Source organism: Mus pahari, chromosome 3, assembly GCF_900095145.1.
Source record: "Mus pahari chromosome 3, PAHARI_EIJ_v1.1, whole genome shotgun sequence".
Lineage (NCBI taxonomy): Eukaryota > Metazoa > Chordata > Mammalia > Rodentia > Muridae > Mus > Mus pahari.
Genome location: NC_034592.1, coordinates 30,923,386 through 30,937,700, shown reverse-complemented (window position 1 = coordinate 30,937,700; position 14,315 = coordinate 30,923,386). Strand labels below are relative to the sequence as shown.

General features: G+C 39.4%; 1 protein-coding gene across 5 annotated transcripts in view; it reads right to left on the bottom strand.

Annotated features, from left to right (window-relative positions):
• Window positions 1–14,315, bottom strand: part of Arhgap15 (Rho GTPase activating protein 15) — a 622,856-nt gene that overhangs the window by 485,730 nt on the left and 122,811 nt on the right. For all 5 annotated transcript variants that reach the window (XM_021192463.1, XM_029536483.1, XM_021192464.2 and 2 more), the window contains one exon: window positions 793–882. In XM_021192463.1, coding sequence (XP_021048122.1) covers window positions 793–882 — 90 coding nt within the window. The remainder of the gene's footprint in view (window positions 1–792; window positions 883–14,315) is intronic.

The following is a 14,315-nucleotide window of genomic DNA, read 5'->3' as shown; positions in this document are numbered from 1 at the left end:
ATCACCTAAAATGGGAAGAAACAGATCAAACTTTTAACTTAAAATATTGCTAACTAAAAATCAAGTCAAATCATGATTGGGTCACATCGCATGTGAAAGATCAGGTTTTCAGTCTTTTAAGGATTTTGTGGGTTTTTTTTTTTTTAATATTCAGTGGATTATGCTTGCGACTACTGATTAATCATAGCAATTTTTCTTCTAAAAGTGAAAATCTTCACTAGAAAAGAATCTGATTTAAATTTGGCCTTTGACAACCTCTTCCACGTATATAACACGTTCTGATTACTCTCCCACCTCCCTTTCATAGCTCCCTGCCATCCCTGTCAAGCTGCCCCACTCCCTCCTCATCCCGCCATACACTGGTAAATGTAGTTAATGACTGGAAGGCACGGATGGCAGCGAATGAGAAGAGCTTATAATTACTGAATCTTAATTTGTGTATGTTTGGAAAGTACCGCATCAAAACTATTTAAGTTAAGCATTCTAGGTTGGCGCCCCAAACAGCCATCAAATACATCGCAAAATTCACGGATGCTGTCATAAGTTAATCGACACAAAACATGCATTTTGTTGTTGGTGTTGTTTGGATAGCAGCCAGTCATCAGGGGAAAACACAAAATAAAGCCACGATTCCACAAGGAAGAGGAGCCAGAGCCAGTCTTTCAGAATGACCTTCAGACAAGTAGTTCCTACCCATGAACACATCACAGGAAGGTCGTGTGACTCGCATTACCTGAGGGGGCTCGGATTTAGAGGAAAAGGGTGTACACTGAGCACAGGTGGCATTCTTACCTGAAAGACACTCTTCCTGCTTGACTTTTCTTTGGCCCATTCTATATGTGCACCACACAAATCCACACTTTCCACGTTGTGTCTGGTTTTCTGTAAACAGGAATGAAATAGGAATAAAGCTCACACACCGTTCAAGAAGCCTGTCAGAGAAAACAGACAAGCTGGCTGAGGCTGGAGTTGGGCACATCTATGGCATGAAGCCTCCCCTCCGTGCTTCCCGGGGGAAACTTAGTCTGTGGAATTCTTACTTGGGATTTTCTAATTTTAATACACTAAAGTTAAAGCATAGCTTTACATATACTTCATTTGTTACAGATAATAATAAGAATCAATACATATAGAAGTGGGTGGACATAATGTTAAAGAGAACATAAGGCATAAACATATTCTCTGTCCTAAATAATACTGTTGATTAGTGAAGGTCATAAAAAAAAAAGAAAAAAGAAACTTGTTAGACCTAAAAGTAAAAGTGAAACTTAAAAATTCATAATGGAATGGGAAAAGATCTAATTTTAGTTTTGTGACTTCAGCCAAGTCACTTACAGCCTAGCTGCATCATCTTGAGATTAGAACAAATGGATTCAGTTAATCTCACTGTCTCCTCAAATGTTTGTATTTTTGTAGGTTAAAAAGTTCAAAAGGAACCATTAGCTGGCAATGGTGAAAAATTCACACATCTATGACCTCAGCACTCACTAGGAAGAGAAAGGCTGATTGCTGTGAATGGAAGGCCAATCTGGTGTACATAGTTGGATACTGTCTTCATCTAGGAATTAAAAAGAGAAAGAAAGGAAGGAAGGGGAAGGAAGGAAGAAAGAAAGAAAGAAAGAAAGAAAGAAAGAAAGAAAGAAAGAAAGAAAGAAAGAAAGAAAGAAAGAAAGAAGAAANGGGAAGGAAGGAAGAAAGAAAGAAAGAAAGAAAGAAAGAAAGAAAGAAAGAAAGAAAGAAAGAAAGAAAGAAAGAAAGAAAGAAGAAAGAAAGAAGAAAGAAAAAAGGGAGGGAGGGAGGGAGAGAGGGAGAAGGATCCACATTTTAGACTTTGGGAGTACATGAGTAAGTTTTGTGTAATAAAGTAGATCTATTAAGTAGATTTATTAAGTAGATCATAGTGTTTGCTTCCTTTTATACAACATACATAAGAAATGAAAGTCACTTCATCTCAGTAAATCCCAATAACAAGCTAATACAAAGGTTAATTAGCGCTGCCTAATAATTTCATTTGACTCAGAGTGAATAACATGTATACAAGTGTAAATTCACACATCTTCAGGTATTAAAGTAATGGTAGATTTTGGAACTTTACTATTTACCAAGCAAGCACTATATAGAGAGATGCTTTACAACAGTTTTCGTGTGGTCTGAGCTACTCTGGGTTTCTTTACTAAGAAATTCAATAATTTCCTCAATTTCTTCCTACAAAACATCCTGAACATTTAGGATAGAAATGATATATCTTAGGTAACTTTCAATGTTAGTAACTGTAAGTTAAAAGTTGAAATTAGACGTGTAAAACTGTTAAAAGATACAGTCTGCCCATAATTGTTGCCTCCTAACTGCTATGTCCTATTGTATTGGGCTTTAAAAAAAATTCCAATTTAGGAGTAACAAGAAGATTTTGTTTTGTTTTTAATTCCTATGGTACAATAGGATATGCTTGTCTTTCAGCAACTTGTGTGTGCGTCTATGTATGATTATGTGAGTGTGTGTGACTGTGTAAGTATCTGTATGTGTATGTGTGTGTTTTTCTGGAGGGAAAATTCACCTGGTTGGGTAGCAGACCACAGCACCCTTTCACTTGTATTCAGTAGGAGCCTGTGGGAAACGCTTTAAAATCAGCCATGCCCCTTAAAATGATTGCAATCAGCATGTTTCGCAGGTTCACTCTGCACTGACATTCAGGCTATCACTACTGTGGATCTTGGGAAGAAATACCATCAACAAGGTGCTTCACATAGTGCTCATTAAATTACATCATACTCAGAACCAACAATAATCTTTAAGGGAATAAAACTAAAGGGCTTCATTCCCCCATGTAATGCAATGGGGTGGAGAAGTCGTAGCAGAAGTACATTGTATAAGATGCATTTTGCATACATCAAGCATTTTGCTAACTGGCATCTCCCTCTGGCTAGATCATCAGCTCATCCCTGCAATAGTATGAGGCAGTTATTATCATTACTACTATGTTAAAGGTTATAAGGTGTGTCAGAATGATTCTGGCCTGCCGAAGTTTCCCAAGGCGGTCTGAATTTGTTTTATTTCATGTGTTTGAGTGTTGTGCCTGAATGCACACCTATGCACCTCCTCTTGCATTCCTGGTGGCTGTAGAAAAACAGGGCAAAGGATCCTCCAGAACTGGAGTTATTCGTGGATCTAAACCACCTTTTGGTGGCTGATAATTGAACTCTGGTCCTTTGAAAGGTCAACAAATGCACTTAACTGCTGAGACATCTCTCTGGCCCCAAGCACCAGAACTCAAATGCAACCAGAGCCACGATGTTTGTGCAAGGCTGCGGCTTTGTTTATGCACAGACAGGTGCTCTACCACAGAGATGTATCCATAACGCTCAGAGTCTGTTCTTAACCACTATACAGCCCTTGGCATTGTATTTAATGTTGGAATGAAACTCATGATAAAACACTTCTGAGTTTGTGGAAAACCATGGCTTGTTCGTTAGATGGCAGGGGCAGTCTTTGGTCTTGTTTTCATCCCCTCTACTGAACTGATCCTGTTGGAGATCCATCCTACATTTACTCTTTATTTACAATACCTACACTGCCTCCCAATCTCCATACAGTGGCTCCTTTGCATCAGCTCCCTGCTAAAGGCACCTTGTCACCAGTGGTTTTTGACCCTGTTTCCCAGCACTTCTGGTGACCTCTACCCTAATTCTTACTTCACTTCCACCTGAAAGCAACACTTATTTTTTATATACTGACTGTCTCTGTTTCCATCCTGAGAACTAAGCTTCCTCAACTTGGGGCTTGTTTGCCTGTTCCTCCACTGTTTTTCCCTATGTATGGAATGGTGCCTGGCACACACTTGCTGTTCAGTGAATATTTACTGAATTCCCGAGTGAAGAAAAATACCAACATGCAACTAACATTTCTGCTTTGCAAGGAAGTCTTGAGCATCTTTCAATTTTTAGTTTTACATGAATTAAGATTTCTAAATCGTTTAACAGTTACACAGTCATTTGTGACTTGGGAAAGTGATTACAATAGTTCAATGAATTCATGCAAACCAAGTGTGAATTTTATGGAATCATTCTAAACCACTCACTGTGCAGCTTCTGTATCAACATGGCATCTATGCTCCATCCTGAAACTCTAGGGTTACTGGAGGTATTCACTGTTCCTTTAAGAATTTCCTTGCTAGGGCTGAGCATACAGATCACTGAATCACTAGCATATATAAGGTGCTGGGTTCAGTCCCCAGTAACACATGTGCGCGTGAGCGTGCGCGCACGCGCGCGCGCACACACACACACACACACACACAGGAGGAAGGCAGGCAGAAGCAGAGAGAGTGACAGAAATTTCCATATTAGGAACCCTTGAAGACTACTAACTGGTTATATATAGAGCCTCTATGGTGTTGAAACAGAGGAACTCAGAGAGTAAAGAGCAGCATGTGCTTCCATGTTCTTTACATCCTTTAGCCACGCTAATCTCAGAACCTCATCAGCATCATAAGCTAAACCCCATGGCTGTGGCATCTGGCTCATGCTTATCCCAATCCAAATCCTGTCACTCCCAAACACCTGCCTGTGCTCCTCCTGTCAACATGCCTTCCTTGGCTTTGCCCATCTTGGGTCCTGTCCTATACTCCTCGTAGTCCCACTCTTCCATTCCCTCTCCAATCTACGACATCACCGTGCTTCTCATCAATAGATCTGACTCCGAGTTCTGCATATCTCCTTCCTGTTCTTGACATCCTTTCTGCTATTATTGAAACAGTTTGGGTGTAACCTTCCAGTTCCTTAGGATACTCTCCTGGTTTGACTTCTTTCCATGTGTAAGCCCATGTTCTCAATTCAACAGGTACTTCAACCACCCCATCACTGCATCACCCTGGCCCTCTGCTCATTACCTGTCTGTCTAGTAATCTGATCATTCCTGATGCACAATCAGGAATGTGCATCACAGATAGTGCTTGCCCTTTCCCACAATCCATTGGCTCTAGTTACCAGTATTTTCTGTATCAAGTTAGCATGTTCTTTTCTTCCTTGTGACAGGTAGTGCCTTCCATGACAATGTGTTTAATTAACCTTTCCAACTCTGCTCCATGGCATGGCTTGTTCCTACTTCCCAAAGGTTGTAGTGTTCATATGCAGAGCTCCTAACTCCCATCCCTTCCCAGGAACAACGACAACAACAAAATGCTTTACACTAAATTCTTCTTTATTTTTTTTGCAATACCTTTGTGAAACTAATACCAGTCACTTCCACATGTACATGAAGAAACTCATTCAGGAAGTGGCCAAGTACCACACATAAGGTCACACATTCAGCAAGTGCCTACACTAAGATATTAATTCACATTTATCCAGCTCCATGCATCAAGGTCTTGGCCACACAGTATACAGCCTCACCTTCTTAGTCATTCTTTCTGTCAGTCTACTGGTTCAAGGCAATGTACCTAATTTATATTTTAAGTAAGTGTTAACATTTTCTTATTCCTCATCTGCCCTTAAAATTCTAGGTCTGGCTCTGTGGACTGTTTCTATCTGCCTAAAGACACATTCCTTGGTATGAGAGTGGCCTGTGTGTATGTCAAAAGCTCCTGAAATCCAGTTGTCATACAGGGCACTGACAACTCTTAGATCATGACTCTTGACCTCCGAGCAAGAGATAAATCTACCCAGGGTGCTTCCTCCCTAACTCCTGATGCCATCTAGAGAACTCACACCTTGTTTGTCCCTTTTCTCCTACTTTTACTCCCTCCATACTTCTACACTTTCATGAAAAACAATGGAAGAATGCTGTTTTAAACAATCAACTTGAAAACTTCACTCTCAGCCACGCCTAGCTCTTTTCCACTATTTTCAGAGTCACTGGGTTCCTATACTCATGTCTTCCTGTTGTTCATGATCCACTCTCCTCTTGACCTACTATAGCCTGGCTCTTGTTCCATTTTCTGATTAGTCTAAAGTATTTTAACCATCAAGGTCAACATAAATCACCAAATACCAAGAGACTGCTCCTTAGGCCATTAGAACATATACTGAAACGTTCTACTGCCATCCTCCAAGGCATGTCCTTGTTCCTCAGTGGTACAGGCACGTTTCTTCCTGTGCCTCTGTCTGTTATATGACTCCTTGTTTTTTCACCTGTTTCTCATTCTACCCAGATTCTAAACATTCTAGGGTTAACTTCTAAGTGATTTCTGAATCACTTTCCTTAGCTTTCACTATTTCTCATTCAACAGTATAATGTGGTTTTAGTCTGGACACTAATCTGGCCCTGTCATCTACAAATGTTGACTTCTTAATCAATTCTTGTGCTCTGCCCGCTCCAGAATTCAACTATTCTTTAGACTAAGTAGGATTATCACATGGCATAGGGATCTCAGGGTGATGGTCTTCTTTTCAAACTCCCCTACTAAGTTCTATTGCTTGTCCTATTTAAGTACCTCTTTACCATCTACCTGAAGCTTTCTTCCATTCTTCAATCACCTCCCTCATCACTCAGAGCCAAAGTGTTCAAAAGCCATGATTCCCAAACGAGCCTTGCTGTTTCTATCTTGTGGCTACAAACCTTTCAGCATGTCTCCTTTCTTTTACCTGAATTCTTCTAGCTCTTCCTTCTGTGGACAGTCAAAAGCCTCTTCTATTCATTTCCAGCATGTTGGGGAGTTTTTCCTCTTCAAACTTCACATTATTTCATCTGGGGAGTCTATTCTCTATAAAATAATGTCTGACTTCCTCAATAATGTAGATAGGCTCAATTTCCCAATTGGCTGTCCTTTTAGATCTATTTGCTTTTCTTTTCTATGAGATCTATACTCATGGGAGTTTTCAAAATGAAACTTGTGTTTGTAGCCTTTAAACTACTTAAATCATGTATAATCTAGATGTATAGGTATAATAGAAATTATCTAGATTCTGTCTAGTACCTTAATCACTACAAATAAAGAGTACATCTTACAAATGCTTATTTATGAAAGAATAAACAATCAGGCCCTCAGTAGACACTATCATATGGCAGAGCCAGAGCAAATAATAAAAAATAAGAACATTCTATCTTGCTTTCTGTTGCTATAATAAAAGACTGACCAAAAGCAACTTGAGGTGGAAAGGACTCATTTCGTTTCATTATCCAGGGGAAGCCAAGGCAGGAACCTAGAGGCAAGACCTGGGACAGAGACCAAAGGAGAATGCTGGCTTGCTGCTGTCAGTTTGTTCTAGTACCTTTCTCATACAACCCAGACCCACCTGCCCAGGGAGATACTACCCCCATGGACATGGCCTTCTATGTCAATTTATCAGTTAAGAAATTGCCCCACAGACATGCTGACAGCTCAGTCTGATAGAGACAATTTCTCAATTGAAGTTCCTTCTTCCTAGGTGTGTCTAGGTTTGTGTCATGTCTAAAACACAAAACGACGGTTATGTGATGAGTTTTAAGCTATCACAGAAAACTGGTTATATGAGTACTATTAAAACATCAAGGATGTTTCAAGATGAAAACAAGAAAGAGGATCATGTGAACAATGATTCTAAATGACACTTTGCTTAGTTTAGAAGAGACCCAGGCCGAAAGGACAATGATGTGTGCTTCAGAACAGTGCAGTGTCTAAGTGTTAAACATCTGTAAGCAGCTCAGAAAAAGTAGTAGAGTGTGTTTGGAAAAGAATTAAGATTTGAGTCTCCTTAGAATGAGGAACATAACTCCCATGAAAAATTATAGGTACAGCGACAAAGTTTGGAGCTGGGATGAAGGGATGGACTATCCAGAGAGGACCCCATTCGGAGTCCATCCCATCATCAGCCACCAAACCTAGATACTAATGCTCATGCTCATGCCGGCAAGATACTGCTGAAGGGTCCCTGATATTGTGGCCTCTTGTGAGGCTACGCCAGTGCCTGGTAAACACCGAAATGGATGATCACAGCCAGCTACTGGATGGAACACAGGGTCCCCAATGCAGGAACTAGAGAAAGTACCCAAGTACCTGAAGGGGGCTGCAACCCTGTAGGTGGAACAACAACAGGAACTAACTAGTACCCCCTGGGTTTGTGTTTCTAGCTGCATTTGTAGCAGAAGATGACCTAATCGGCCAACAGTGGGAATAGAGGCTCCTTGGTCTCCCAAACTCCATATGACCTAGCACAAGGCAAGGCCTGGGCCAAGTAGTGGGAGTGGGTGGGTAGGGGAACAGAGGTGGGGGGAGGGGTATGGGAATCTTTCGGGATAGCATTTGAAATGTAAATAAAGAAAATAATAAAAAAAAAAAAAAGATTTGAGTCAAGAAGTTTGAAATTACAGCATTGAAACACAAGCAAGAGTCAGCTAATGAATTACATGGATGAGAGAGTACATTGCAATAAAAACAAAGTTCATACAACAGTGAATTCAAATCTAGGGATATAGATGCTGTGTATTTTGTGGGTGTGTCTTAGTTTGGGTTTCTCTTGCTGAAGAGACACTGTGACCACAACTATGGCAATTCTTGTAAAACAAAGTATTTAATCCAGACTCTCTTACAGTTTCAGAGGTTTAGTCCATTACTGTCATGGTGAGAAACATGGCATCAGGCAAGAAGACATGGTGCTGAGGAATGGTCCTAGATTTCTACATTTTTGATCCACAGGCAGCAGAAGGAGACCATGCATCACAACGGTTATAGCGTGAGTATAGGAGACCCACAGTGACACACTTTCTCCACCAAGTTCACACCTACTCCATGAAGGCTTCCAAATAAAGCCAATCCATGTGGGGCAAGCATTTAAACACATGAGGCTATAAGGGCATTTCTATTCAAACTATCACAGCTGGTAAACTAAGAAATGATTGATTTTTTTTTTTTTTTGAATTCTTTTTGAGAGGTCTATTAGATGCTCACAGTCATCTATTGGATGGAGCACAGGGTCCCCAATGAAGGAGCTAGAGAAAGTACCCAAGGAGCTGAAGGGGTCTGCAGCCCTATAGGAGGAAGAACAATATGAACCAACCAGTATCGCCTGAGCTCCCTGGGACTAAACCATCAATCAAAGAAATCACATGGTGAAACTCATGTCTCTAGCTGCATAGGTAACAGAGGATGGCCTAGTTGGCCATCAATGGGAGGAGAGGCCCTTGGTCTTGCGAAGATTCTGTGCCCCAGTAGAGGGGAATGCCAGGGCCAGGGCCAGGAAGTGGGAGTGGGTGTGTTGGGGAGCAGGGGGAGGGGAAGGGGATAGGGGATTTTCGGAGAGGAAACTCGGAAAGGGGATAGCATTTGAAATGTAAATGAAGAAAATATCTAATAAAAATATACTTAAAAAAAAAAAAAAAGAAGAGTGTCTGTCTCTGGACAGGAAAGCGTACAAGCTTCTTTGTTGGAGCAATGTGAAGTCATTAAAAATTGATCGTGGGCCTTAGCCACTTTGGATTTTTATTATTCTCGAAGTCCACCTTCATCGTTTCTCAATAATCGCTGACAGAGTATCCTCTATTTTATTTGTATTAGATTAAGCCTTTGGGTTTAGTTTTCTATTTTATGGGCTATTCGGGGCACATAGTTTTCGGTGTGTATTAGAAAGTATCTCAGACTGAACAGCCTTTTGCTTTATGGTGTTTTCTATGATAGACATTGGGAACATATGCGACAAATCATTGGACCCCTTCTCCTCTGTGTTTCAATCCTAGATGTGTTTTTAAACAAGATAAAGCTCAGAGCTTCTGAAGTAGGTTATGAGCTACCATTTTTTATTTGGGATTAATTGGTGTTTTGGAATATGGACTGAGATTGTCCTTACAATTTTGAAACACAGAACACAAAATTGGTTTAGAGGAATTAAGTTTAACCACATAACTTGTTTTGATTCTGGAAAATCATTCGTGGAGGAGGACAAAACTCATTTATCAATTCTCATCTGGGAAAAAAGTGATTTAGGAAGGAGTACAGAGTTGATACCTGATCTCATTAATATCTAAAGTATGGCCGCTGTCAACAAAGAAAAGGAGACTTTGATTAAAACATGTGGGTTTTCTGTATATGAATATAAATGATGTTAATAATAACTAAAATTGCCACACAGTGAAATTTCTCAGTACATTATAGGACAAATCAAAGTGACTTCTCAGAAGTGTAAACCCTCATTGACAGTTGTAGTGCTGAAAATTTTTAAAGGAAAACGTGTTGTCTCCTTTAAAAGAAATAGACTTGGACTTATTTCTTCATCAAAACCTTTGTAGAATGAATCTGATAGCTTCTCCATAGATTACTTCTCTTTGTTGACTTTTCACATTTATATTACCTATGAAACTGACGGGTTTTTCCCAAAGTTGATTCTATTCACTTCCATTGACTGTCACTTTAGGTGATCAACCTTACTTGAGCCATATGAAGGTACTCTCAGAGGACCTTCCTAGAATTCCAGCTCTTCTCACCCCATGGTCAGAGTGGAAGCAGGTTCTTAGCTCCCTTTCTGCTTCGAGTGTAGCTAAAAGGCCATTCCTACAGGGATTGGAATCAAGCCTTCTGAGGATCCATTGACAGTGGGAACAAAATCTGCATGGGTCAAGCAGGTAAAGACTTTGAGTCATGTATTTAAATCAAGGAAGATCAAGAATCTCAGAAGAAATAGGACAGAAACGTTATTTTTTTCCATCCCCTATCTATGTACTCTGTTCCTCAAGTTTCTCCCTGTGTTTGACAGAAAGGTGATCTGCCCAGCACACTCGCTCAGTGAGCCTTCCTGCCTTCTTGGACTGTGCAGTGGTAGTCAGTATGGCAAGGAGCCCACTGTGACACTTCCTACATCGTCTCTCTCATTTGTTTGTCACTTCTTCCTGTTTCTCGAATGTATAACTTTCCAAATAAGTCATGGTGCCTGAACATTCATTATGAAAGGGACACAGATAGATCTGTGATAACTGGCATTGTTTTTGTTGTGGCCCTATTAACACCATGGTGTAGTTGAGATAACCAAAAGCTATCCAGCAAATAAAATATGAGCCAGGTATCTGTAGCCTTGGTCATCCAACATGAAAGCTTTACATTTACCCTATATGATATACCACTTCTCAGCAATTTCTGGTTCATAAGTGGCTTTTAAAAGTCTAAATACATTTATTGTATGGTGTTTTTTTTTTTTTTTCTCATGTACTGTAGGGAAAATGTTCACTTTATTCCAGAGGCATACAAGCTGGGAAACATGCATTATGCTGACCAAAGTGATAAAGTACAAAGTCAAGTTTCATAATTAAAATAGTTTTCTGAAACAGCCTAAGGTGAGGTTTATTGAGGGATGGCAAACTATCATTCATTTATAATGCTTCCTATCAATTCAATTGATTTTTGTAGTTATTAAAAATTATGTAAGATACAGAATTTATCGTGGTTAATGGCCAAATCTTACAAAAATGATGTCCAGTGAACACAGCTTCATTTACTGTAATATTGATCATTGCTTTTTTTTTCTCACAAAATTTATGTTAATAATGCACTGAAACCTACTTTCCTCTTTTTTCTTTCTTTATCCCTGTCATCTGGAGATTTTCGACTGTACCCTTTTTCTAGTTACTATTTAACTATTATTATGATGAGTCCACATGATGGTGTACTCTGAGGTTGCCTTAGTGAAGCCCAGTGGAGACAGACAATTGTCCTGACTGCAGGAACAGGATCACGATATACTTGACAGAGACTCAAAACACCGTTGCCAGGCTATGATGTTGAGATCTTTCCATTCTTCTGGGTCTTACTGAGCAGGACACTGTGTGAGGGCACAATAGTCACTCTACAAAGATAAAATTATTCTGAGTTCATTTTGCACAGACCCTCAATAATTCATGCACAGCGTTTTCATTGAAACTGGTTCCCTCTTTCTGCTCACTTCCATATTTATATCCATAAGTTCATCTTATTGTTGAGTTCACACTACAGTGAATCACAGTTAGATCTGGTGCTTATGTAATTAATGCACAACATACTTTTCACATTAAAAGTAAACAATATTAAAGAAAGTAAACAATTTATATGGAGCTTTTTACACTTCCCTTTTTATTTTTACTTTTTGTTGTTGTCTTCAAGAATCCAGCTGAAGAGGTGGTTTGAAAAAGTTAATAGTTTATTGATTATCTTCAAAAACTTCTGTTATTAGAAGTAAATGTTTTAAAGACATGTATCTCACAGAAATGCAGAGTAGAATGGGGGTTATCTGGTGTCTCAAAGGAACTAGTCAATTTTTAGTAAGAAATTCCAATTCAGGCACTAATCCCCACTGACAAAGAGATTTAAAAATTAGATCTCTACGGTGGTCATGGGAAAAACATGTCCTATGTATTCCTAAGTTTCAGCCCATCTCCTAAATAATCAAGCTTGCTGTTTTACAGCATGGGATGTTAAAGTAAAGGTCTGAATCCACCTCCATGTATAGAAAACATTATCTGTTCCTTTAAGAGAACCAAGGTTCAATTCCCAGCAACCACATGGCAGCACATAACTGTCTGTAACTACAGTTCTAAGAGATCCAAAACCCTCACAGAAACATGAATGCAGACACTGCATGAAAGCACATAAAATAAAAATAAATAAGTAAGTAAAAACAGTCCGCTATTGAGCATACACTTCTCAGGTACGCAGGTCAACCCTCAGCTGTGCTAAAGAGATAGGAGGAATACTTACTTATTCCTTGAGATAACAATGGATGCTTTTCATTGTCCAGATTCTCACCTTCTGTCAGTTTCGATAGCCACCATGAGGGTATATTGGGACTCAGAAAGGCATAGCCCCTGTCTCTTCTGCTGTCTTCCTTTAAGAAGCCTGCAGCATCTACGTATGCTTTCTCTAGGCTTCCTGACTATCCTCTGATGCTCCCCCATACCAGTCCATCATGGGGCTGACCTCCATGCTGACTCAAAGGCATGACTTTCTGTGTTCTACTCTTCCTCTCATCTCTCTCCCTTTTCCAGCAGTTGTGGACATTTTCAGCTTGCTTGTCATGAGGATTTTCTTTGAAAGGATAATACAAATATCTTCAGGTTTCCATTTGAATCTTTTCTTAAATTTTATGATCATCGATACCAAGAACGCCAAGAAGTAAGTCAAATTTTCCTGGTAATGCATTGCAATTCAATATAGTTTCCAGTGACACACAAGCAGGTACTACTATAGACGTGAAGTGCGAGACAGAAAATTTTCTTCTCTTTCTGGGCTCTGGAGTTATCCCCTGCAGATTCATTAAGGTTTGTAGAACTGGCAGTTACAATGTTAGTTTTACTTTAAGAAAGAATAAAAAAGGTTTTTGCACTGCTAGGGGGCCTGGTGCATGTTAGATAAGTGTTCACTGCGAATCCATACCACTAGCCCCAATTTTGAGTGTTGAGAGCTAAGACCACATTGGTCCATGCAGCCCCTTCATTTTGAAATAATTACTGAAAGTGCAGAAATTTGCATTTTAAGAACATGAATGATTTTCCCCCTAAGTTCTATCCATCACTGGCCCAGAGAATACCAGTCAAGGCCCTCCACTAGGTAGACCTCAGCCCAGAAGTACAGCAAATGTTCTTAAAGATTTCCTGGCATTCCTTGACTCAACACTCCCTGGTCTGAGCAATAGTCTGTATCTGGAATAAAGTGGAGGTGTCAGATCCTCCCTCCCTTCCTCCTCCAGCAACAACCATCCTAGTCTGTGAGCAAAATATGAGCTGTCAGCTCTCTGGAGGTTTTAGTTGTAGTTTGTCTTGTTTTTATTAGATTGAACTTGTTCTGTGCAAAAACAAACAAAAGTTAAATGGAGAAAAGTAAGCTCTCTGGGTTTCTTGTGCAGCATAGTGATTATACTTAATAACCTATTCAATATGTAAATACTTAAATATGTGAATAAATACTTTGTATGTGACTATTATAGAGAATGTACTTTACATTTTCTTACTATGAGTAAAGTATGGGGTGATATGTTCATTACTGTGATATAATACATATATATACATATATCACCCCATATTTTACTCATAGTAAGAATATATATATATATATATATATATATATATATATATATATATATAAAATATCAAACATCACCTTCAACCTAAATACATAATTATAGGTTAAGTTGGAGAGGTAGGAGGAGGTGACTGGTGGATCACTTGACCATCTTGCATGAGAGCCTGAAACTGATTTCTAGCAAAACAACCACACACACACACACACACACACACACACACACACACACAAAAAAAAAAAAAAAAAACAAAACAGAACCAGACAGACCTTTAAAATGAAAGCCTTGTATTGATTGGACTTCAGAAATTTGGGGGCATTAATATTCCTAAAAATATGGATAAGTCTCTAGCGTTTGTGTTTTAAATGA